The 24,380-nt window shown below is 37.7% G+C and overlaps 1 protein-coding gene across 1 annotated transcript in view; it reads left to right on the forward strand.

Moving 5' to 3' along the window:
* Positions 1-24,380, forward strand: part of arhgap10 (Rho GTPase activating protein 10) — a 48,146-nt gene that overhangs the window by 6,973 nt on the left and 16,793 nt on the right. The window contains exons 2-19 of the mRNA XM_023957652.1: positions 4,282-4,377; positions 4,605-4,666; positions 6,216-6,287; positions 6,500-6,601; positions 9,760-9,870; positions 10,262-10,366; positions 10,745-10,874; positions 11,004-11,110; positions 11,197-11,291; positions 11,632-11,713; positions 12,104-12,146; positions 12,269-12,337; positions 12,687-12,761; positions 16,076-16,160; positions 17,889-17,947; positions 19,635-19,740; positions 21,011-21,170; positions 23,937-24,078. Coding sequence (XP_023813420.1) covers positions 4,282-4,377; positions 4,605-4,666; positions 6,216-6,287; positions 6,500-6,601; positions 9,760-9,870; positions 10,262-10,366; positions 10,745-10,874; positions 11,004-11,110; positions 11,197-11,291; positions 11,632-11,713; positions 12,104-12,146; positions 12,269-12,337; positions 12,687-12,761; positions 16,076-16,160; positions 17,889-17,947; positions 19,635-19,740; positions 21,011-21,170; positions 23,937-24,078 — 1,701 coding nt within the window. The remainder of the gene's footprint in view (positions 1-4,281; positions 4,378-4,604; positions 4,667-6,215; positions 6,288-6,499; positions 6,602-9,759; positions 9,871-10,261; positions 10,367-10,744; positions 10,875-11,003; positions 11,111-11,196; positions 11,292-11,631; positions 11,714-12,103; positions 12,147-12,268; positions 12,338-12,686; positions 12,762-16,075; positions 16,161-17,888; positions 17,948-19,634; positions 19,741-21,010; positions 21,171-23,936; positions 24,079-24,380) is intronic.

The following is a 24,380-nucleotide window of genomic DNA, read 5'->3' on the forward strand; positions in this document are numbered from 1 at the left end:
TAGGAATTTTAATGCATAAGATGCTTGACACAATGATGCTGTGAAACTCGTGTGATCCTGGCTTTAAGACCGGATGCTGCCCCGCATAGCCTCACCCCGCACGCTTGTTTTGAAGATCAGGAAGTCATGGGTGAAGTAATGCGTGTATTGTGGGTAGGGAACACAGAGGTTAGAGAGGGGGGGGGAGTGTGGTGGGAAGAACTGGGTGAGCTGGCTTTGTCAGGGGCAAAGGTTGGAGGCAAGTGGAGCAGAAATTCAGCCTGGAAAAGATGGGAGAGTGAAACAGGAAGTTCTGTGGAAGGACATAGAAGACCTGGAATCAGGGAAGCTCTGATCTGATGAGACTGGACAAATCATAACAAACAACCCCCCTCATATATATGAGCCAGCATATACACAGTGGAGCTCTTTTGCAGTGCCCTTTGACACTAACGTACAGTTATTGTTTTGCTTTGGAAAGCCTTTGTTGGAGCATCCAGAACATGGCGTGGTTTGTTGTGCGCCTTTCACTGCAGAGTCAGGAAGAGAAAGTGCATGGAACTTAGGGTCACTATCATAGAGTCATGTGTTTTTGTCCTTCATTTCAATTCCTCTTTTGTTTTGACTGTGTTCAATTTAAATTGTGGGTTTCCATATGAATAATTTAAGAGTCATAAGTAGATTGAAGGTAATATCTAGGTTTCTATCTTACAATTAGCTTGACTAGTGATGCATTTATTTAAAAACCCACTGCAATCATTTTTTTTATCTATTTTAAAATTGTTTCCAGTTGTCTTTTAATTATAATTGTCATTTTTAGCAAAAATAAAAAAAACCTGTGTCGTTTTCTTTCTGCAGAAAGACAATAGTTCATTCGAAATGTACGTCTAAGTTGTGGGGGGGACTGTTGGCGCTCCCCCATTTCCTGTCCATCTATTTATTAGCTGTTCTGCTATAGCTTACAGCCCCTTACACACCCGCAACCTAACATTACTGGTGTAACAAAATATGGCTAGCATTATTGGAGCTATCTAGGTGGACAGTTTTGAGCTAGATGCCATGAATAAAGAAATACTCAAAAATACAGCCTCAGAAAAAGGCTACCAGAACATGTTAAAAACACCAAAAAACACAATTATCCTCAGAGTGGGTCTGTAAAACACAGCTAAAGCAAAGTTGACCCATTTTCTATGTGTCCTCCTGTAAAGCAACCTTGCCTTTTAACATTAGCCTGATATAGGTTGGGGTCTACATGACTCATGCTAAGAAGCCCGCACACATGGGGCCTCTGCCGTTCTTCAAAGAAACTAGCAAAGATTGACATTTCCCAGGTTTGCTGTGAAATGCCTTGCTTTAAAAGGCAAAAATTAAAGCAAAGCCGTTTTTTCCTCTTTTGCCTTGGAATCTTGTGTGTTCTAGTGTGTGCGGTATTTTTAATCTTGTGATAGCAGAGGGCAGCTATCGCTGCAATCAGTTATGTAAATCTCTCTTCTGACAAGACACCATCACTACTTTCTTCCTCCTTTTTGTTTAGAGGCTTTATGTTTATGATTATGTTTTTTGGGCTTTATGGGCTTTATGTTGATTTTCACAGCAAAACAAGAAATGCAGTGGAGTTCATGAAGTCTCTTATCAACAGTCAGTAAAAGCTGCACAAAGGGATGTGGATTGATGGCTGCAGAGGAAGGCGTGTTCTTACAGTACATATTCATTTAAGTGTGCCTGTCTGATAAAAAAGACATGTCTGTTTAATATACTCATAAGTTGTTATGTTAAAATGCCAAAAGACCCATGTTTCTTTTCTTTTTTATGAGGTTCCTTGCTTTATCTCGTATCAGGAGATCAGTGCATTCCAATGTCAATGAATACAGTCTCCGAAAGGTCAGACAGGTTTTAATATAATAACTTTTTTCAGCATAAAACAATATATTCAGAAAAATTAACAAAGCGTGCAGGAAGTCTGAATACCACGTGGTTTGCGGTTTTTTCTGCCTAGAGTAGCTCGATTCTAGACTGCCTTGATCTCATACAGGATACAATGAGTTGTTTACACTTTCAGGTTTGCTGAGGACCTACTGTAATGTTGCCAAAACATGCATTTATTTATAGATCAGCAGCTCGGTTTTCCAACCTACTTTCAGATGTTTTAGGCTCACTAACTGCAGCTGGTCTCTCACTAAGTCAAATGAATTATTTAGTTACGCAATTTAAAGACCCACTGCAATGAAAATCGTTTTACATGTTCTTGTAGCACTTTTCTCACAATGGAGGACATGTGCAAGGAAAATTCTGCTTAAAATGGCATTTCTGAATATTTCTTTATTAAAATCGTGAATCAGAAGCAGATTAAAAAAATCTGGCTCAAAACTGTACAGCTGGATAGCCCCAATATTGATCGCCATTTTTGTTGCACCAGTATTGTTAGGTTGGGGTTGTGATGGGCTGTAAGCTAGTGGGAGAGAGGGTAAACAATGGGATGATAGGTAATGAGGGCAGGCTTACTCTGCGCCAACATTCCCGCCCAGAACTCGGAAGCAAATTTCTAGTAAAATACTTAAGGCTAATAATACGGCTTTGCAGAAATATGTCCTAAAAAATAAATAATTTTTAAATTTTGCCTAGAAATGGCATAGTCATAGTTACAAGACCACTGGAAACGCTTTTAAAATAGATCAAAAGATGATCAGGTCGGACTTTAGTAACGCAGGCTTTAGCAGACCTAATGTATTAGTTTAAATTAGGAAAAACTTTATTTCACCATTATCCATTCACCTGTAATATTAAAAAGGCAAGATAATACGTATCTTTTGCTTCTGGTAGGAGAAAAACAGGCTAAGATAGTGAAGTAAGTTTAATTTAAAACGTTCATACTCATTTTGTGTTGTAGGCCCTAAAAACAGACTGTCTTTGTTAGACTTTTAAAATGATGTTGGCAAAAAAGCTTGGTCCTTTTCAAACACACTCTGGGGAAACCAAGACGAAAAGGAAAATGGAGAATGGCAAAAAAGCATTTGGGATCTGAGCTCAATCAAAATATAAGAGAAGAAAAAGTTGGGTGCATCCCGGACGGGTTGCCCCTTCGTTAAAGTGTTTTGCAGAGGCAAACATGGCAAACAACCCTGCAATCTTCCATTCATTCAGCTTTCAGTTTCAAAATCAGTGATGACAGGATTCATATCTTTGGCTGTCAGTATGATAAAAAAAAAGCACCGGAAAACCTTGTGTTTATACTGAAACCAAAAATGATGTTGCACAACTTCTTATTAGTTTCCTGTAACTTTGGGACGATATACATTTGAGTTTCTTAAAGAGTGATCATTAATCAGCTTCACATTGTTTAAAGAGAACAACTGAGGCAGAAGCGATGCCCTTTGCCTCTCCTCTCACATGCTCGGACTTTGAGCTGTAGATTTAATCCTTCAAAAGTATGAACACACGACCTAAACATCCTGCGGTGCTGGGTACTTTTGGATTTATAATGATTGATAATAACATGAAAGAAGCAAAACTGCTCAGATAAACAAATGTATGGAATTAATTTGTCATTGCTGAAAAACTTTATTGCAGACCATACAATAAAATAATAAATATAAAGCTAACTAAAATCAATTTCTGTGCTATTCCTGTAGATTTTGAAACAATTATTTCTGCCAATTCTAATCCTCTTGGTTTGCAGATATTTATTATATAATATGAATATATTCAGAGTTTAAAATACACAAATCTCTATTGGTACTAGTCATTGTCAAATTAAATCCATATACGGTACTCAGATGTACTTTGTACTATTTTTTACCAACTTGTTTGAAAAAGGTCAAATATTTTGCTTTGCAAAAGTAGATATTTTTAGTTTTTAGTTTGTCTAAGTGGAAAATAGTTTGCCTGCTATTCTTTTGCACCTGACTTGCACATTCATAACTGCATATACATGCTCTCTATTTTAACATAAAATAATAACATAAACCTGTGGTCTTTATCATAGTGATAGGCTGGGTGTGACCCTCACCAGGATGTAGCTAAATGTCAGCAAACAGTATTCAGGTTCAGTTAAATTTGTCAGACCCAGTTTTTAAGAGTCTTATTTATAGCTTTTATAAATTATGCCTTTTGCACAAGGATTTTTTTTCCAAATTTTTATTTTTTTCAGAAATTGAACTGTAATTACTCCATGTCTAGTTTAGATGATGTGTACTTTTAGCAGAACCGGGAGCTCCTCTTTTTGTAATTATCATCTTCAGAATTTGCAGTTTAAAAAAAAACAAATTGTTGTAACAATTTTCTCTTTTGAAAATGTCCTTTCAGAGCTCGGCATGGCACAGCGAAAGTTTGCCCAGTGCCTTGGAGAGTTTCAGTTTGAGTATATTGGAGACGCAAAGACAGATGATGAAAGATGCATCGGTAAGTCTGGGTTGTTTTTTTTTTTTTAACTAAACCACTGGTTTGGTTGAATCCACTCAGAGATGCACTTCAGATGTATGTTTACTGTTTCTGCTTCAGCAGACTATTAAGAACAGTTATTGGCGTGAGTGTGTAACCTATAATTATACGACACCAGTTTGCATCCGGAAAAGTGAGTCATTTAAAAAGTTCTTCTGCTTTTTTTGTGTCTTTTTTTTAATCTTCAGATGAGTCTGTGCAAGAGTTCTCTTCATTTCTCAAAAACCTGGAGGACCAAAGGGAGCTGATGGTAGGAGGAAGAACCTGTCAGAATCTGCACACAAAGCAAAGACAACAGTTGTGTGTGTCGAACCGACACAAAAAATGAGCAGGAATAATTCATCCTTATCCCCATGCGTCCACATATTGCGGTCACAAAACAAAAGATTTTGCATTAGAACTTGTGCTTCAATGCAAGCGATTATTTCTCTTTGTAGGAAGCTCGACTCAAAACTAGAGCTTTCTACCTTTCTACACACTTTTAAAATGTAAACAATCCCCCCAGTATGGACAGTGAATCAGACAGGAAATAAAAATGATGTGTATCTATCATATCAATATTCCTGTGCCTAAATGCATCTCTCCCTTTGCGTTTCATTCACCCCCTCGGTTGAAACATTGTGGTGTGGGTGTATTTCCGAAAAGCTCCCACCTGTTGCTGCCTGTATTTGGTGCTGGCATCTGTCTGGCTCTGTCATCCTCCACAAATCCAGACACACACTCATAATATATTTAACTCTAATAGAACCATGCAGACACAGAAGCCAGTAGACAGGACACAGTCATTCTCTGGTTTAGTTTTGCATATTGCCTCATGCTGCGATTAAGTAAGGGTTGGATTACATGCTTAGGGGTGACTTCAAAACAAAAAAAGAGGTATGTGTGCAGACTATTACATCAATATAGTAAACTGCAACCAAAAGTAGTCTAAGCATAGCAATATAACTGTTATCTTAAAGCTACTTTCTGGCTCAGACAGCAGTAAACGCTTGTCATTTGAAACTTTCTACTTCAGTGCAAGACGGTTCAAAGGCACACCTCTAAAGATGGTGGATAAAAAGCCGTCCTCTGTGAGCAGTTTCTGCAAGTTAAAATGAGAACTCACCACTTGAGGCAGAGATTATGCTGCGCCAGGCCCAGTTCACTACAGTAACCACTGCTCAGCACAGTGTGATGACATCATGCACAAAGCACAAAGCAAGCACAGGCGTGTTCGGACCTGAGCAGAGCTGGAGCACCAGAGGAAAATGCACACAGACCTCGCAACCTAGTTTAAAAAGATACAAGTGGAGCCAATAGGAAATGGCTGATCACTGTTTTCGGAATAGCTTTAAAAAGCAGCGTATCAACGCCTTTTAGAATGATTCATTTAAACTGCAAATACATTTTCATGTTTTTTTTTTCTGTTTTGCATGAACACTAATGAAAACAGGACAGTTTTTTTAATGGTTTACATTATCCTGTAATTATAAAAAAAATGGAAGAGAGATTTTTATAAAAAATGATGGTTGACATGTAAAGTTTCCTCAACCAAAATGCATTCAATAATTTTTCAGAAGAATTTAATCTACTTTATTATTGAATAGAGAAATAGATACATTTGAAACTTGTAAAAATGCTTTTTTCCCACCTGTCAACATTTACCAATGTATGCAACAGCCAGAATTTGCTTACACAAAATAATGTAATACTCAGATCAGCCTTTAAATAGCAGTGGATTTTCACATTTGATGACAATAATGATAACCTATTATTTTAGGGACCAATATAAGTAATGCAGGGTTCTGTTCTCTCCTTAGATGAGAAACATCACAGAAACATTAATGAAACCCCTGGAAAAGTTCAGGAAAGATCAGCTTGGAGCAGTCAGGGTAATGTATGACAGTCTGTAGACGTTTCTCAATCTTTTCTTGCTCTTTGTGGATCTTTTGTTATTTATTCTGCTCCGCTTTTCTTCCAAAAATGTCAGTGCGTAAAATTGTACTATTTAAATCACAAGACATGCATTATTTTAGCTTTTTTCCCCCTTTTTACATCCAACTGTTTTGTCTTTTCCATTCTTTAAATTGTGTTTTTTTTTCAGGCGGAGAGAAAGAAATATGAAAAGGAAACGGAGAAGTACTACAGCTCTCTGGAAAAGCTTCTGAACATGTCGGCAAAGAAGAAAGAACCACAACTACAAGAGGTATCTATCGTCCCTGAGATGCAACCTGCTAAATACCTTTCAATTTTTATGAAAGACTGGGTAAAAGCGCATGTTGCCAGCATGCCTTGCAAACACATGTTTGCCCATCTTGCTTGAAAAACAAACAAGGATGTTCTTCACCACAACTGCTTAGGCCCTCTTTGTGGTAGAGCTTTGCTTTGTACCTTGCAGAGCAGATTCTTGCAGTCTCGTCTGCAGTCGCGTCTACAAATTGTGATGATTTCCTAAAAGGAAGTGGTCCTCGTCTTTGATGTGCATGTTGTGAAAGCGTGTTGTGCAGGCCCACCAGTGAGGTGTAAACTTCAGTTCAGGCTCCTGACTATTCTCTGAATCTTGTGACGCTGGAGTCCGCTGTTCTGAGCTTTGTCACACGCGGCCAAACAGACCCGGAGAGATTCATTCACAGCCACGAGTCATGAACTGCTGTTACATCAACTCTCTGAACAGTGACTATATTATGAGCGCCAGTGTGGGAACTTTCATCTTACTTTGTTTACAGGAAAAACATTTGATCAAAATAATAAAGGGCACCTAATCCAGAGAATAACTATCTTTAAACATGCTTGATCTTTGTACAAGTCAAAAATCGGTTTCTGGCAAACTGTCAGTTTCTCTTCCTGTTGTTCCCGCTACTCTCTTTTACTGTGTTCAAATTCCACCCTAATCCCTTATTACAAAAAATCTATATAGTGCCGGACTAAATAGTGCCCTGGATTTTAAAAGCAATTCGGCCTGCATGCTCACTACTTTTCTTTTAAACGTCGACGTTATTGATTTCACGAAGTTAAAATCTAATTAAAATTAGTGTTTTATTTATTCATTTATGAATCCACTGTCTTCTGACGATACTAACGTTGGCAGCAAATACTTTTAAATAAATGTTTTGGGCAAAAATTGTTCAGACGCAGTGCATTGTGGTCTATATTCACCAATCTAGTGAGCATCGATGCACACTGGTTTCTCGCAGAGATTTCTTGGAAATTTCTGGGGTCACTTTTGGAATTGTAGTGTCGGACAGCACTACAAAATGGCGAACGCGCTATATAGTGCACTGTAGTGAGTAGTGAAGGAATTCGGACACAGCTTTCGCCTTTTTATCTACATGTGATGGAAAAAAAGACGCCCGATTACAAACTAGCTTCCACCAAGTCAGGTTATTTCAAGGGTTTGAAGGTGAACCACAGCGAGAGATTTGTGTTGTGTGCATTAAACTCATTATAACCCATTATTTTCACAGCATTTCAAACAATACCTGAATAAATTAATATGACACACTTTATTGAAACACAAAGACCAATAAGGTTTGAAAGACCACAAAATGGAGGTTTTTATGTTTGAAGGTGTTATGTCAAAGACATTTTGTTTCTGTGACTTCAAGTAAAAAGTGCCAGTAAGGAAAAAAAAAAAGTTCATTTGTTAAAAAGCATTTTAATTATACTTTTAATGCCAATTGAATCATTTTAGATAACAGAAATGAACTGTACTGTATCGCCACCAGTTTAGCTGAATCTTTTATGTATCGATTTGTGGACCATGTATCGAGCTGCTTATAGAATCATGTGAGGAGAAAAATTACACAACCCCAAAAAAAAGGTACTACTTTGCTTTTGTTTTTTTACACATTATATAGTGATTTGTGAAATTCAGGAAAGGAAAAAACAAATGGAGGTCTGGTTTTTCTTTATCTTTTTTATCGAATGATACACCAGACCATCTTTTCTAAGAGAAGAGACTGAGGCTAATCTTATTCCAAAAATCTTTGAAAGTATAGCTACTGTTTATGATTATGGCCGTGAGGCAAAATTTCCTTTAAGTTGTCAATTTACACTTTGCAACCCAGCCAGTGTTCTATGCAGCTTACAGCAAAATTAAAGTCACTTCAGATTTCTGACCCACTAGTTGTTGCATTTTTGCATCTTTGGTGGGGTCCTTGATTATTTATATGCATGTTTTATGTCCTAGAACTTTGAAGGGAGGTTTTTCGTAGTCCGCTTTGATAAAGTTGGATTGTGTCTATTTGCTGGTGCACATCTCCCTTTTTTAAACTTTACTGTGAGTCTGTCAAATAAACTCATTCAGACAGCATTTACCTTGATGAGTTATCTTAAAACAATCAATCAAAAAACTTTTTAAAACAATTTTATATCTTTTATTCTAACATCTGACATCATGAACGTTTTTAGAAAGGCTGTCTTTATGGGTAATTATTAAGTACGGAGATCTTAGGACCCACAAGAACGGGATACCTCAATCCTGGTTCTCGAGATCAACCAGCTTGCTTGTTTTATAGCAATCCCTTCTGTATTAAGTGCTGAAGACCTCCAGTGTAAAAGCTGTCTGCCAAACCACCTGTGCGAATCAGTGAAAGCTGACCTAACGGGATAAGCCGAAAGGTGAACAACAACCTGAATCAGATGTGTTTAGTCAATCAGAACTTGAATCACGTCATCCAGATCATCAGCGGCAAATGAAAGCATGAAAGAGCGGCAGAGTTCAAGGACGGCCCTGAACTGAAATATTCGTTCCTAGACTTGGAGTTGCAACTCCCATCATCTGATTGTTTCTACCGGTCAACCTTCACAGGCTGAGCTGTAAAGACAAAGTACCTTGATTTCTCCATTTCTTGAAATAACTCAATTATTATTGATTACAAGCAGAACTGGGGACTCGACTCTGTGTTTCTCCCTGCACACCTCCTGTTTCTGGAAAGAACAGAAAAAAGTTCAAGTCCACACTCTGCAGACAATTATAGGGCGTGCCAGAGGTGGATAACTCTGGCAGAAGTGGTGTGGGAAGAATCCCCTCGTCAGCCATCAGCAGCTGGGAGCAGTCACGACCCTCATCTTGGTGGATGATTGTCAGAAGTAGAGCTAAGCCATGTGCTGATGCCTGGACCTACATCTGTACCATAGAAAGTCAACACAGGACTCCTTCATTGCACTTTTCTTGCATAACTTTTGGTGCTATCATTTTCAGTTTAAATCAAAAGGGATTTAATGTTGAATTAAAAATAATTTCAGATTGAAGTGATGCTATACCAAGAAAAACCTGCAGCTTCCCATACTGAAGTATACTAGACTGTTTCCACTTATCCATCAGAGGCTATAATTATCTTGGTTTGTTTCTTCCACCTCCAGGCAGACATCCAGGTGGAAACTATGAGGCAGCACTTTCAAGAAGAGTCTCTAGACTACGTGTGCAAGTTACAGGAGATCCAAGAACGAAAGAAGTTTGAATGTGTGGAACCTGTAAGTGACATGAACGTCCTCCAAAAAATATGCTGTCTGTCTTAGGCCATCATCAATGAATCCCTATGAACATCGTACTAAATAACATCTTTCAAAATGTGCCTTAGAAATCTACCAGGGAAATATTTAGGATATTTAAACGAAAAAGATGTTTTCAGAAAAGGTTATGCTGGTGTAGAAAGTTTTCTGAATGTTTTTGAGTTTTAGGACATCGTTTTTGTACTTTTGCTTATTCTTGGAGCATCGTTGTGTTTCAGAAAAGATAAAAGGATAGTTCCTGCTCGTAGAGATTACATCTCCGGTTGTAAATGTCACTAGTCGCTGTTTGCTGGTTGGAGATGGTGAAGCTGTTCTGCTGGACTTAAACATCTCTATCTCTGATCTGTTGTAGATCCTGGCCTTCTTTCAGACAGTCTTCACTTTTTACCATCAAGGCTACGAACTCGCCAAGGACTTTGAATATTACAAAAGATCACTACAGATCAGTATTCAGAATGTAAGAGGTGTTCATGTTCTCTCACTATAAAAAAACACAGATTTATAAAAGGTGTTTTTCTTTAAAAAAATAAAGAAATAATTTTAAAAAGCTGCTGAAAAAAGCCTTTTTATTGCTCTTTGCTGCAGGTTTCCTGGTTACCTAATGGTTTTTGTTCATTCTTAAAATAAAGTGCAGGTTTCCGTTTTACATATTAAAGCAGGTGTTTTTCTTTATTTTGTCCTCATTTCAATAGATTCAAACCTCCAAAAACATTTCATGGCCTAGCTGGGACTTTTTGAGGAAGTCCTTCAGATTTTTAAGGGCAATGTTGGGCAAGTCGTTTTCTTTTGGCTTCAGCAAGTCACTTCCTGAAAGTTCTTTTCTTTTTTTTCCCAGACAAGGAGTCGATTTGAGGGCGCACGGTCAGAGGTATACGAGCTGATGAAAAGGACCAAGCAGGCGCCCCAGGAATACAGACAGACTAGTTCCATTAGTTGTGAAGGCTATCTTTATGTACAGGAAAAGCGTAAGGCTGTTTTTCTCCGAGAGTGACTTTTCAAACACTTTAGTAACAGACATAAAAAAATACAGAATCAGCTGTTTGAAGCAGATATGTGGGTGAAAACAATTTTTCTTTTCCTTAAATTTTTTTCAGGACCGCCTCCATTCGGCTCAAGCTGGGTCAAACGTTACTGCACATTTGTTAAAGAGCAGAAGATCTTACACATGGTGACTTTTGACCACAGATCAGGTGGAAAGATTGTAAGTAATCATAAAATCTGTGCTTTTCATTGTACATTCTAATTTTTTTGTTTTTTTTAAAGTGCGTGAAATTAATTTTTTTTTAGGGAGAGACGGAGTCTGTCACACTAAAATCCTGTCTGCGTAAAACCACCGACACCTTGGACAGGAGATTCTGCTTAGAACTGGATATAACAGATCGGTACGTCAGTGCTGGTTCTGGTCTGTAAATGCTGGATTTACAGAAGATAGTTGTAGTGTAAATGTAGGTTGTGTGTACATTGTTCTATCTTACTCAAACTCTATGCCCTGTTTGGATTTGTAATGTTAATTAAAGAGCGGTACATGAGGTCACATATGCATTACTGCTTTCTTGAGTACCATACGTCTGGTCCTAAATTGTTGTTTTGTCGTCTGAAAAGACGTTTAAGTTATAAACATGCAAATACTCTTACGCAGACCATTTTAATGTATGTTTTTTGAGACTAATGCTACGATTTTTGACCGTTTTTGGCCTAATGTGGATTTTTCTCTCCCCCCAGGCCCGGGACGGTGTTTACAGTGCAGGCCCTGTCTGAAGATGACTTCAAGTTTTGGATGCAGGCCATGGGTGGGAAGGAACCTGTGAGTCAGTTTCTACAGTGTCGTCATCTTAACACATATCCACTCACTTTTACTTTTTCTTTGTACCTTGGAGTGTCATGGTTACCTTTACATGTGTAAATGACTGTATTCAAAAACAGAGTTTAGGTTGGCGCTTTAAGAGGAGTAAAGACCTTTCTGTTGGAGATACATGATCTGCTTATTTGTGAGGTGCTTTTTTTTCTGTGCATTTTCTCTAGATGTACATGCCAACTTGTTTAGTAATTCTAACTCGATTCCGCAGTTGCTTGTCTGTTGTCCAGAACATACTTTCCCTCTCACAGCTGTGACCCCAAGAAGGAGGAAAGTGAAATGAAGCGTAAAAAATGAGTGGAGCCAGCTAAACGTTTTTTTTTTCTATCCTTTTATCAGACTGGAGGCTATCTCGGGAGGACTCTTTCAAAAGAAAGAGGAAGTACGTTTCAAGCTGATATCCATTTTTGTCATCGATAATAGTGTGTTAAAACGAATTTTACAAAATTCCAAATTGCATTGACTTCCTGAACGCTTCCTTTTGTCTTCTGTCTCTGTGTGCAGTCGACGCCCAGTTGGATGATGTGGGCTTGAATTTTGTGAAGAATTCTATCAGTGCGATTGAAGTGCGAGGTACAGAGATCTTTTACCATCCCTTCATGATAAGGTGCCTCTTTTGAACACAAGAGGGCAGACATTTTCCAGTCTTGAGACCGAGGGTGCATGAGCTGAAGTCCTGCTCTGTAGGCAAACAAATGCATTTCATTCTGTTGTACTAATGTTGTAATGATGTACCTTCCATGGCCACACAGTTATCTGACTTCATTTTTATGAAGAAGTTGTCTTACTCTCTGGTATTTTTTTCATTGTGACTATTTTTGAGGAATGCAGAATTTGGCTGTAAACACAAATTATTGATTTAAAAAAATAGCTTTTGCCACTTTTCCGTATGTGGTTTAATAATATAATTTGTCTTTATTAGGAATTAATGACCAAGGCCTGTACAGAATTGGGGGGGTGAGCTCCAAAGTTCAAAAGCTTCTATCACTAATGATCGGTAAGTTTTTGTTTTTTGTTTAAGTGTCTTTAAATATAAATGCTTATAGAGAACATTCATGACAAAACCCTCATTAAACTGAGTGGCGTGCTGGTTGAAACTTGTTTGCTCTTAAATACCCATTCTGATGAAAGCGGTGTTTTGGATTTTTTTACATGTTCTTGTGGCATCTTTCTGATGATGGAAGACATATGTGAAGAAAATTCCACTTAAAATTGCCTTTCTGAGTATTTATTTATTTAAATTGTTGTTAATCAGGAGCTCACATCTGGCTAACATCACATCTGGCTCAATACTATAGCTGGATTGCTCCAATATTGCTCACCATTTTTTGTTGCACCACTAATAATAGGTTGGGGGGTATGAGGGGCTGTAAGCTAGCAAGAGAGAGGGTAAACATATGGATGATGGGAAATTGTGGCAGGCTTTCTCCGAACCAACAGTCCCGCTCATAACTCACAAGTTAATTACTAATGAACTTCTGCCGCTTTGCTGAGACTATGTCCGAGAAAGCGACAGAGACTTTTTATTCTGGCTAAAAATGGCATAATCAAAATTAAAAGACTACTGTGAATGCTTTGAAAATTGATAAAAGATGATTGGAGTGAGACTTTAATAAGCTGGAACTGGGGTGTCCTTTAAAATGGAGTGAAAAGACTCACCCTATCTTCATCAGGCCTTTCTAAAGTACAAGTGGCAGTGAAAATATCTGCCTGGATTTCATTCCCATCAATCTTCATCCTCCAGATGACCAGACCGTGCCTGTTTAATTCGCATTCCGATCTTTTTTTGAGTTTTACCTCATCATAAGAGCACTAAGACAGGCTCTCTTGCGCTCATTTCAGGCGCTCTCTGTCAGTTGCCTCTCTCAATTTCCTTTATGCCTCTCTCTTGCCTTGATTCCCTTTCACTAAACTCCTTTTCCTACACAGCTTGCCCTGTGTCCTTTCCGCAGCTCTGTCTGCTGCGTGGTTTCCTGCTGTCTCCAGCAGACACCGGCTCACTTTCAGCTCTGTGTTCAGAATGACAACGAACTCAGGCAGCCGCCAGCCTGTCTCAGTCTCTCCCCCCCCCCCTCAAACCTTCCCACCTCCCAACCTGCCGACTAACGCTGTGGAGCCCTTCAACGCAGGGTGGCAAGACTTCAATAAGTTTATCTTTTTTTAGAGTTTGAAAATACTTTCAAAAGTTTTCATATAGAATTATAAATAAAGAAGGAAAACTAAAAGTGACGTTTGCCCCAAAAATATTTGCGAGTATCTACAACATGACTTGTTTTCTTATTTCTAGATTTAGTTTTTCAAAATTAAATTCAGAATTATAAATATTTGCAGTAGTTTGCAGCAAGTGGGTTAAATAAAGTTTGAAACCGGAGTGAAATCAGACTTCGAAAGACTCCACTATGCAGTTTTACTTGGCAAACAGCACCCAATAAGCAAGGACACAGAGATAAGAACTCTCCTTTGATATTAAAGTACAAATAAACAAAGAGGTAAGTATTAAATGACAGCATCACAGCAAGATGTCTGTAATAGAGAGTTGTTTGTTTTCCAGACAATAAAAGCAGCTTAAGTTAAGGTTTTAGATATTACTGTAGCAAAGGATCATTTTGAAGATATTACAAAAAGTGAAAAAAATGTGATTCATCATTTTTTTATGACTAATCGATCAAATATAACATTAACTGATGGATTATCCTGTATTTATGCAGTAAACGATCTGAGAGTTCAAAATTGAGGTTACTTCCTCCTCTGTAAAGTAGCATCTGTTTGAACAGCACCTTGATGTAAGGCCTATTAACTTTAGAGAGTTCACCCAACTTGAAAAAATAAAGAAAACATTTTTCCACTTTTATATATTTCTCACAGTGTTCCCGAAAGACTGAAGTTTTTAATCTTGAAAGCCATCTGCTAACGTGGCCTCTGGACTGATGCTTTCCAAGCTGAGCCTCAGGGAGTCCTTCTGTTCAGGCTGGGGAAGAAAAAAAAACTTCAGCTAATTGTTAGAATATTGCAAATAAATCCAATATTCCCCATAAATCCAGTGCCAGACTTATCTTTGGCCAGGATTCTTGCTAAGCTTTTGTCAGGTAGCTGAAAACGAAGTACAAGGCTGGAATGTGGAGGATGGAATGCTGATTGGGCTGCAGAGTGGTCACAGGTGAAACAAATTGCAACTGTTTATAGTTTTAAAACGCATAACTGAGAGTGATTCTTTTGCACCATTGCCACTTTATAAATGCTGTCATAAAAAGAAGGCTAAAAGTTTGTTTTATTCAGCTGTTAGGACAGCTTTTAAAGCCACATTGGTTTCTGAGCAATTTTAACATTTACTTTATGATTTGAACTGAATTTTTTTGTGTAAATCCCGCAAAAGATTTCCGTTGCTATGTATATTTACAATCTTTCTTGATTTAAAAAAAAAAGGAGAGAAAAAAACTAAAGTCCTAGCTAGATTGTAGTTTTTGCTTAATCTTATCTTATGTCTTTAATATTTATCTAAAATCAAGGAGGCTGGATAATTTACCAAGCCTCTTATTTTGAAATTTGTAAATCGTAATTTGTAAAAGAAAAATTCAGTGCATGCATAGAAATGCCAATAAAACTTCACAAAATCAGCTCATAGTCTATCATGTTCACATGCTTTACATGTCAGGCAGGTTTATGACAATGTTCAACTAATACATTAGAAACAATTATGAGAAATAAATGTACATCAGATTCACAGAATAAAGGGAACTTTTTTATTTTATTTTGAAAGTACTGAATTGAGTGTGTCATACAGATGAACCTAAAAAAGTTGATCTTTATTTTCAAGACTTTCTGACAGTGGCTCTTAGAGAGTTACTTTCTGGTTGGTTAAATAAAAGAAAGATACTCTATTAAGAGACAATTTGTCACTGTTAATGATAACATCAAGGTCATCCCTGGAACACTCCACATTCTCTGTAAGTTGTTAGAGATCACTAAAGATCTCTGAATCTGCAGCATAACACCCCCTCGGAGTCTCAGTGGAGTTAGTTCAGTAGCCGGGGATTAATTAAACTTTTAATGAGTGTAGGACCAGCAGCTCTCCACAGAAGCGTCAGCTTTCCTTCCACATCTGCAGGGACTACACTCAGCTCCAAGGCTTGTAACATGCTTTTATCCCTATATGGGTAATTCACAGTTACATATTTATTTTTATACATTCACACACTATCTTGCAACACACTTTTGGTTGCTGTGCAAAGATGTGTGTGAAAAAGTTGTTGCCGTCTTCTTACAATCGGTCAATATTGTATTTTTTAGTGAATTGTTGATTGCCTCCTTTAGATGAGAAGAGCAAAGAAGTGGATCTTTCCGCCAGTGAAGACTGGGATATTAAGACAATAACAAGTGCGCTGAAGCTTTATTTGAGGTAAGATTAAACTTAAGTCAATATGCTCAGTCTGCTATGATAAACCTTTTGCAAGGTAGTAATCTCTAAAGTCATGGCAGCATTATTCTAAACTTGTCAATTTGCTGAAATAGTCGTTTATAATGTTTTTTTTAATTGCATTTTATTTTTAAGAACTAAGGGAAACTTTCTGGTTCAGCCCAAAGAAGTCAATAATTCTTTGTGACAGTGAACTCTGGAAGAATTCTAACTTTATTTTGACTGGTTTGCAGGAGTCCTGCAGAAGGCAAATCTTACCTTTTATGTGCAAAATAGTTAAAGAAACATTCAAAACATTTGTTGGTGCTTTAAGAAATTTGATTTTGAATTGGATTTATGAAGCAGAACACCAAACTTTCTTATAATTCAAACATATCTAGCTTTCGAAGCAACAACTTTTTTATTTATTTATAACGTCATCTAAGTATTTTTCCAAGCTACAATGGCTACTAATTTATTTATTATTAGCTTATATGAAAATTATTACCTGCTGCAATAAGTTTAGGCTTATTGGAAGTCAGGTTGTTTCAAGCACAATACATTTTGTAAAATGGGAAATATTCTCATTCATCACGTAATAAACATAAATGGAATGAGCTGTTATTATTCTGTATATCTTGTATCATGAAAACCAGTTACACAGGTATGCATGTGGGTCACCAGCTGGAGACAGAAGCGTCTCACATAGACACTGATTTCTCCTTTAAGAACAAGATAAGATCAACGTCTAGACTACTCAGTTTTATCAGACAACAGTTTAAATAGCTGCACGTTCAGTTTTGGTTTTATTTTTACTCTTAAGCTCCTTGTGAACTAAATAAAAAATCAGTTTTTCCAGTCTTATTGACTGTACTGTATTAAGTTGCTTTTCAAATTTAGCTAATGTCTCTCTAGTGAAGTTCAAATTAAGTTTGCACTGTTTTTAGAAGTTGTCCAACTTCATCCAAAGCCCTTTTCGAAATTTGCATATAGTGATTTATATTGCTGTTTAAAATGTTTATTTTTTTTATTTTATCAGTTTGAAATAAATAAATATAAATAATAAAGTAAATGGTTTCAATGAAAAATGTTAGTTGTATGCTTATTATCTCCCTTAGGTTGGTTTTAGTATTTTTACTGTCATTTTCTTTGATTGGTTAGATTTCCTCACTGAGTAGAAGTTTGCGCCTTTGAAGTGACAGACTTTTATTTTGAAACCAGAGTACAAGATGTTTGTTGAAACGATTTTAAGGATAATGGATCTCTTTCAGTTTGTCACATTTGGGAAGTTTCTCTTTTACCGTCGTTGATTTTGAGAAATTATTGTATTCCTAATAAATGTTGAAAGCGCCATCCAGTTTTTTAATGAAAGGAAGGAAATGTTTTAAATATTGTCTCAATATAGTGCAACTGTAAGAGTTAAACTAATGTTAAAGCTTAATAACTTGTGTTAGCATTTACGTTTAGTTATCAAAATGTCGGTGTTATATCATTTAATTTCCTTGCAAAAATAAAGCAACGTCAAATGTGTTTCTCTGAGTCTTCTGGTCCCCGTCCAGCTGAGAGTACCTACATTTGAACTTGGTTGTCTGGACACATGCACGCTCTGATTCCTAACTCCGTGCTGATCACATTAATCATTGTTTTGAACAGGCCAGCTATTTCTTGCTCCCTCAGCTCACTCCGGACCTCCGTTTACCCCCTATTTATGCTTCTTTTCTCTCTTTGAAGGAGCCTGCCAGAGCCTCTGATGACCTATGGACTTTACAAGGAGTTCATCAGCCTTGCGAGTAAGTTGGTCTTCCTCGTGTGCCCGCTCTTCCTCACTGAGCAGAACTGCAGTTCATTTTTTTCTGTGCAGCTAAAGTTTATGTTAGATACAATTATTTGTACATAACATTAGAAGAAGCTTAAACTTTAACAGTTATTTTTTTATTTCATTTTTCCCAATTTTTTGTTCAAAAGAAAATTTTGTTGACTTAAAATGATGGTGTAAAAATACGGTTTTCCACAATTTACCACTTCATATAATATTTTCTTTAAATATTTAATCTTGTGACTGTCATTTTCTGTGGTGAAATTCAGCTTTCCATTTTATTTTGTTGGACTTCCCCTTTATATAACAGCGTTGCAGATACTAGACATTCAAATAGAAGCCAGTGTTGGCTCGTGTCCATTTTTGAATGTACTCCGTTCTTGTTTAAACTGTCTACTAAATATATGGCTTAATAAGTCATTACCAATTTGGCATGGAAACCATCCAGTAACCTTCAACAACACAAAAGGCATCGTGTGTTTTCTTGCTTTTTTTTTTTCCACCCACAGGGGAAAAAATTGTATGAAATGCTTTTAAAGCCAGCTGAACTTGAATCTTATTACAACAACTGCTATAATTGGATCAGGTTTGACATTTTTATCAGGCATGTGCAATGCCCCTCACAAGGATGAGGTGGGGGGTAGGGGGTGGATTAGCAATGGATATATTTTTTCTGATAGATGACAACATCCATAAGCAGCATTTTGAACGTTTAAATCCATGTCGTTCCCATAGTAATGATATTTTGTGTGTCTGTGTTTGTTGGCGTGTGGGCGGTCAGATGCCCATGTGTGAGGAAACGTTTAAGGGTGGATTTAGGAGGTTTTAACACAACCCTTTTATACCATAGAAACAGTAGCGTAAAACTGCCAGCATAGTAGGCCCTCCTGCCAAGTCTTCAGCGCTTATATCACCTTCGCACCTTTTCTTCGTTTATTCCAGCAGAAATTTCGTTTTTTCCCCAAATCCGTTTTAGCTCAAGGTGATCACATTCCATGACTGTGTCTTTAAAGGAGACTTTTGCTCAGTTTTTCGTTTTTTTTTTACCTACTTGGAAATAATTTTAATGAACTTTTGAAGCATTATTTATGATGTTGTCACTAAACTTCCACTCCTTTTTTTAGTGGCCTTTTTCTCATGATATATGACATAATGCAATTCTAAGTATAATTTTTTCTAATTAAGTGACTACGACAAGCCACAAGCTCCCTCCCCCGCTACATTCTGATGCATCTGCTTGTACACATCCATGGACGTCTTTGTTTTCTGTCTCAAAACTGAACGGCTGGTTGGCTCCAACATTGCTCACCATTTTTGTTGCACCGGTAACGTTAGGTTGGAGTTGTAAGCGGCTGTAAGCTAGCAGGAGAGAATGTAAACAGATGGATGAAGGGGAAGGGAGCGGGCTTACGCTGTGCCAGCAGTCCCGCCCACAATTCAGAGGTGAATTTCTAATGAACTTCTCCTCTGGAGATACTATGTCCTAGAAAATGACACAGGTTTTTGGTTAGAAACGGCATTATTCCAAAACCACTGGGAACAATTTTACAGTAGATCAAAAGAGGATCAGAGTTGGACTTTTAATGAATAAAATATGATCTTTGCTGTGAAGAGTGTTGGGAACTCCTTGTAATCTCTTGTACACGACTCTTTCTAAACAGAGGGGGACAGTCCTGAGTCTCGCATCCAAGCCGTCCACTGCTTGATTCACAAGCTCCCAGAGAGAAATCGACAAGTCCTCGGGCTGCTTATGAAGCATCTGGCCAAGTGAGTGGTCATAGTTCGCAGAGTCTCCACCTCCTGTCTCTCTCAGCTCTCTCTTCCTGCTCCTCGTGTCTGTCTCCTCATTCTCACTCCACATGCTTTTTTCTCTCCATTTCCTTCACTCCTACTCTCTTCACTCCCCCTTCCCTGCTGTCACTCCATCTCCTCTCCGTCTACTCTCCGACTGCTGGGTATGACAATTTATGCTGCTCATGCCTAACATTTATTTTTCTTTTCTAACTTTCTCTGGAATCTTGCAGACATAAACACAGGTTAATATTGTTATAGTTATTAGGGAGAGCAGCTATGCATGTGAAGCACCAGATCTTTGTGCTGCCAGACCGTTGGGTCACATCAACTGTTCCTACAGCACTGGATACACCCATGTGCCTCACTCCTTTCTACAATTTGAGCTAGAAGAAATAATATTAGCTAACATTACAAGCTTTAACCTCAGCTATCTTTTATAAACTAAATATGAGCAAATTGAAGATAAGTAAATAATCCCCTCTCCCTTGGGCGCTGTAAGTCTGCTGGAGCTTCTATCATAGAAAACCACAGCAGAATCAAGCGCTGGTAAAAAAGACAGCGCTATTGAAATTGAATTTGGATTATCCGGCGTGAAATTCTCCAGACTGGGAAGTGGAATATTTTTCTGAAGTTGGCATGTGTGCATGTCCTGCAGGGGAAGGAAGTGAAGCCAGAATTTCACACTTCTATCTGAAATGGTTATAAATGAGAGTTGTCACCAATATTTTTTTTTGTCTTTTGAGGTATCCTTTGAAGCTATTTAAGTGATGGGTTGTATATCCTCACATTTTAAACTTGGAGTCAGTTGGTGTGTCCAGATGGCAACAGAAAATAATTATTTTCACTGCTTTTTTGACTACCTATGATTAAATAGGATGCACCAAAGATCCCCAAATTGTAAAATGCATAAGAGAGAATTCTGTAGTTTCAGTTAGCAGTAACTCACATGAATATTTTAATGAGCAGCGGAGCAGCAAGCTGCTGCTCAGTAAGGAGCAACTGAAATATATGTTTTAAGGATTTAAACTTGTCCTCTCACATTTATGGAATTCATCTTTCAGGTATCAATATGCATTTATGTGCTGTTAACCTGAGCAGAGGCATGCTGCTGTTTCACTTTCAGATTTAAGGAGACTCATCCACCACAGATTCAATGAAGCAGCTTTAGCCAGTCGTCCTGTGATTCTTCAGTTGTGCTATCTGGCTGAAAAAAATAATCCTAATACGTTGTTTTTTGTGTCAGTGTGGCAGCGCACAGCAAGCAGAATCTGATGACTGTGGCCAACCTGGGTGTGGTGTTTGGTCCGACATTGATGAGGCCGCAGGAGGAGACGGTCGCTGCCATCATGGATCTAAAGTTCCAAAACATTGTGGTTGAAATCCTCATGGAACACCATGAAAAGGTAGCTTTCAGATTCATGTCTAGCTGTGTGGACCAGAAAGTTTTCCATGTTTAAGAAAAGAACATAAAAAAACAAATGAATTTGCTTTGTTACTCAATCTTGTCACTCAAACTTGTACAAAAAAGAAAAGTTTGCACTTTCTTTCATCCACTTGGTTTAGTGAGGTCTTATTGAGCATTTTTCACAAGCATCCTATTAAAATAACCATTATACGTATTCATTTGCTCATCAAAGATTTTTTTAATCTGACAAAATATTAAATCACATGAACAGACAATAAATTGGATAAACAGTTTATTCGGCATCACTTTAATTTTTACCTATACCTATACTGGTGACCTACAAATGTTTGATTCTAAAGCATGAAAAACATGCACTCACACCCCAAAAAAATGTTGGCAAATCTTGTTTTTCTTCTTTTCAAATGGTAATTTTTTGTTTAAATTATGAATTTGTTCCTCTTGAATCATATGCATATGAATAAAGGTATGTTTCTGCATCAAATTTATTTATATGTTTGTTTGTTTACAAAATCATGAAAAGTCAGAATTTTAAAATGAATTTTAAAAGTTCTTCACTTTTTGTTTAAAGTTTAAGCAAGAGATCTGACAACTATTGCAGGAGTTTTCAATATTGCCTGTAGGGGGAGCCCTAATGACTGTTTTAGACACTAAATGTTCTTTTTGGGAGTGTTTACCAGACAATTATGATCGGTTTCCTTTACTTGGATGGTTTGCTTCCTGGCTGAATTCACACATTTTAGGTATAAGATGTTTAACAACATGGAATCATGTAATCTCCTTAGATTCCATTAATCTGTGTCAGCCTTTAAGCAAGGAGGAAAATGCCCAAGAATAGGTTTTCTAAGCTGGTTGGAGAACCATGTGAGGTTAGGAAACCAGTCACTTTTCTTTTTTTTTACCTCTCAGGTTTGTTAAATCAAAGGTGATGTGAATAAAATCTGCTACCAGGCTCATAACTGCAGAGCAGATTAAATCCATCACCGGTATATTTGTAAAGCGCTAAAACAACAGCAAGCAGCCCCGTGTTTGCCTCAAGACTCCAAGACTACCCAGAGGCATCCAACACCTGCAGGGTGATGAAGGATGTGGAGGCAGAATGCAGCAAAAGCATTTTGGAAAGTACAGCATGTTAGTGCCGAGGAAAGGCTGAGCAGACAGACAAGACTTTAACTTTCCTCACATCTGACTCTCACTCCAGACTGTTGCTACCTCCAGACACCAACAGTGGGCCCTGCTTTACATTCACCTCCATCTGCAGAGCCAGGCAGCAGAAACTCTCAGCCATATCAGATTTCTCACTTTTTCTATCTGCTTCAAACTTTCTCTGGTACAGGCCTCCCTCCTCTGTGCCTCCTTCTCCTGTTCACGCTCTCGCACTTTCTCTGCCACTTTCTCTCCGCTTCCCCCCTCCCTCCATCCTCCACTCTTCTGTGATACTTTTCCGAGGCTCTGCTGAGACTTCCTCTCTTTCTGAATCCCTATTCTCTTTCAACTCCACATCTAAAGTTTGTGTGTAAACACGGCCCAGTGTAAACAGGCTTCACCAGTTAGCCAGCCCTTTTCAAGTCGAAGCCCTGTTTATTTACCCCACACACACACACACACATCTTCATGTGAGTAGGTCAGCTTCTCAAAAAAGCAAATGTCACAGTCATTTTTAAACTGGATGGAGTTGTGTTGTGTGCGTTTCGGCTTTTCTTTGGTTCCTTTTTCCAGGACCAGCACAAACAAAATCCCTATTAGAAAAGTTTTTTGGAGCGCTTTATTATTTTTAACACATACATTTAACACATATTTCATGCTTATTTTTGCAGTTAAATACTGTACTAGAAGTCTGTATATCATGAGCAGATCACAACATTTTATTGCAGTAAAGCGCAGCAGAAGATGGCACTACTGTAAGCACACAATGGACAAAAACAGTTAGGTGAAGTTAACAATATGTCCAAGCTCAATAAGTTTTAATTAACATTTAAAACTGAGAATATGTGTCTTTATTTGTTTTTCCTAACTCAAACAATGACCTTCAAAAACATTTCAGAAGCAAAAAGAACAGTTTTTTTGTTTCTTTTTAATAAGATTTGACAGAGAGACGGCAGTGAGGCGGCTGCTAATGGACCGTCTACAAAGTGCAAGCCCTTAGAAAAAAGTTATTTAAAAAAGAATAAATGCATTATCTCTCAAAAACAACAAAAACTAATAAATGGTTACATTGATAAGAGCTAATCATGAATACCGGTACTCCTCATCAATGATTAAAAAAAAAGCCATCATGAATTTATAATAATTTTTAATGGAGACATGAATCACACGTGATCAAAAATGTGCAATTGTTCTGAAGATACTAACATGTCAGTCACTGAAATTTCTCCCATGACTAATTATCAGCTATTTTTACTAGTTAACTATTTTTTCTAGTTGATTGTTGTACCACTTTTGCTTGATTGGTCCAGCTACTTCACAGAAGTGCATAAAGTGTTAAATAATAAAAGAAGGTAATAAAATAAAAAATCTGGAAATATCTGGATCTGTTCATTGAATTTGATCATTTTATAAATGTGCTACAAAAGTATCAGATCAGGACTCGGGATCAGCAAAAACTTAAAAGCAAAGGATTTGGAATCAGATTTGGGCCAAAGAAATCTGATGGTGACACCCTAAATACTGCAAAGACTTTTTGTGCTGCAACTTTAGGACTATCTGGCCTTTTTCTGCTGTGTACTTAACGCAAATGTGTTTTCAGATTTTTACAGATGCTCCCGAGTTAAGTTCCCCTGCCTCTAATGAACCCGTAGCCTCTGCTCCCACAAGACAGTCCAAGAAAGTGAGTCGACAGAGCCGCCCCTTGGCTGTCTACAACCCTCAAGTCCTTGACATTCAGAATGGTAAGACACTTGGCATGTGTAACCTTTTTCGCATGGGATCAGAATTTATACTCAACGTATGTGTTGCAACTCAACAGATTTCAGTGCTGGGAATAAAGTTTTCATACTTGGCTTTCATGCTTGACCTAAAAATAATTGCGCTCTTTCACAATTGCACATCTTCAGGGGTTTCATCAGGGGGTGAGCAGCAACAGGGAGCAGTGACAGTTCTTAGACGTACAAACTAGGTTTAGTGAGTGCATCCCTGCTGTTGCTCTCTGACTGCATTTGCTTTGATCCTGAAGATAATCCACCAATTCGCC

This window comes from Oryzias latipes, chromosome 1 (genome assembly GCF_002234675.1).
Source record: "Oryzias latipes chromosome 1, ASM223467v1".
NCBI classification, from domain to species: domain Eukaryota; kingdom Metazoa; phylum Chordata; class Actinopteri; order Beloniformes; family Adrianichthyidae; genus Oryzias; species Oryzias latipes.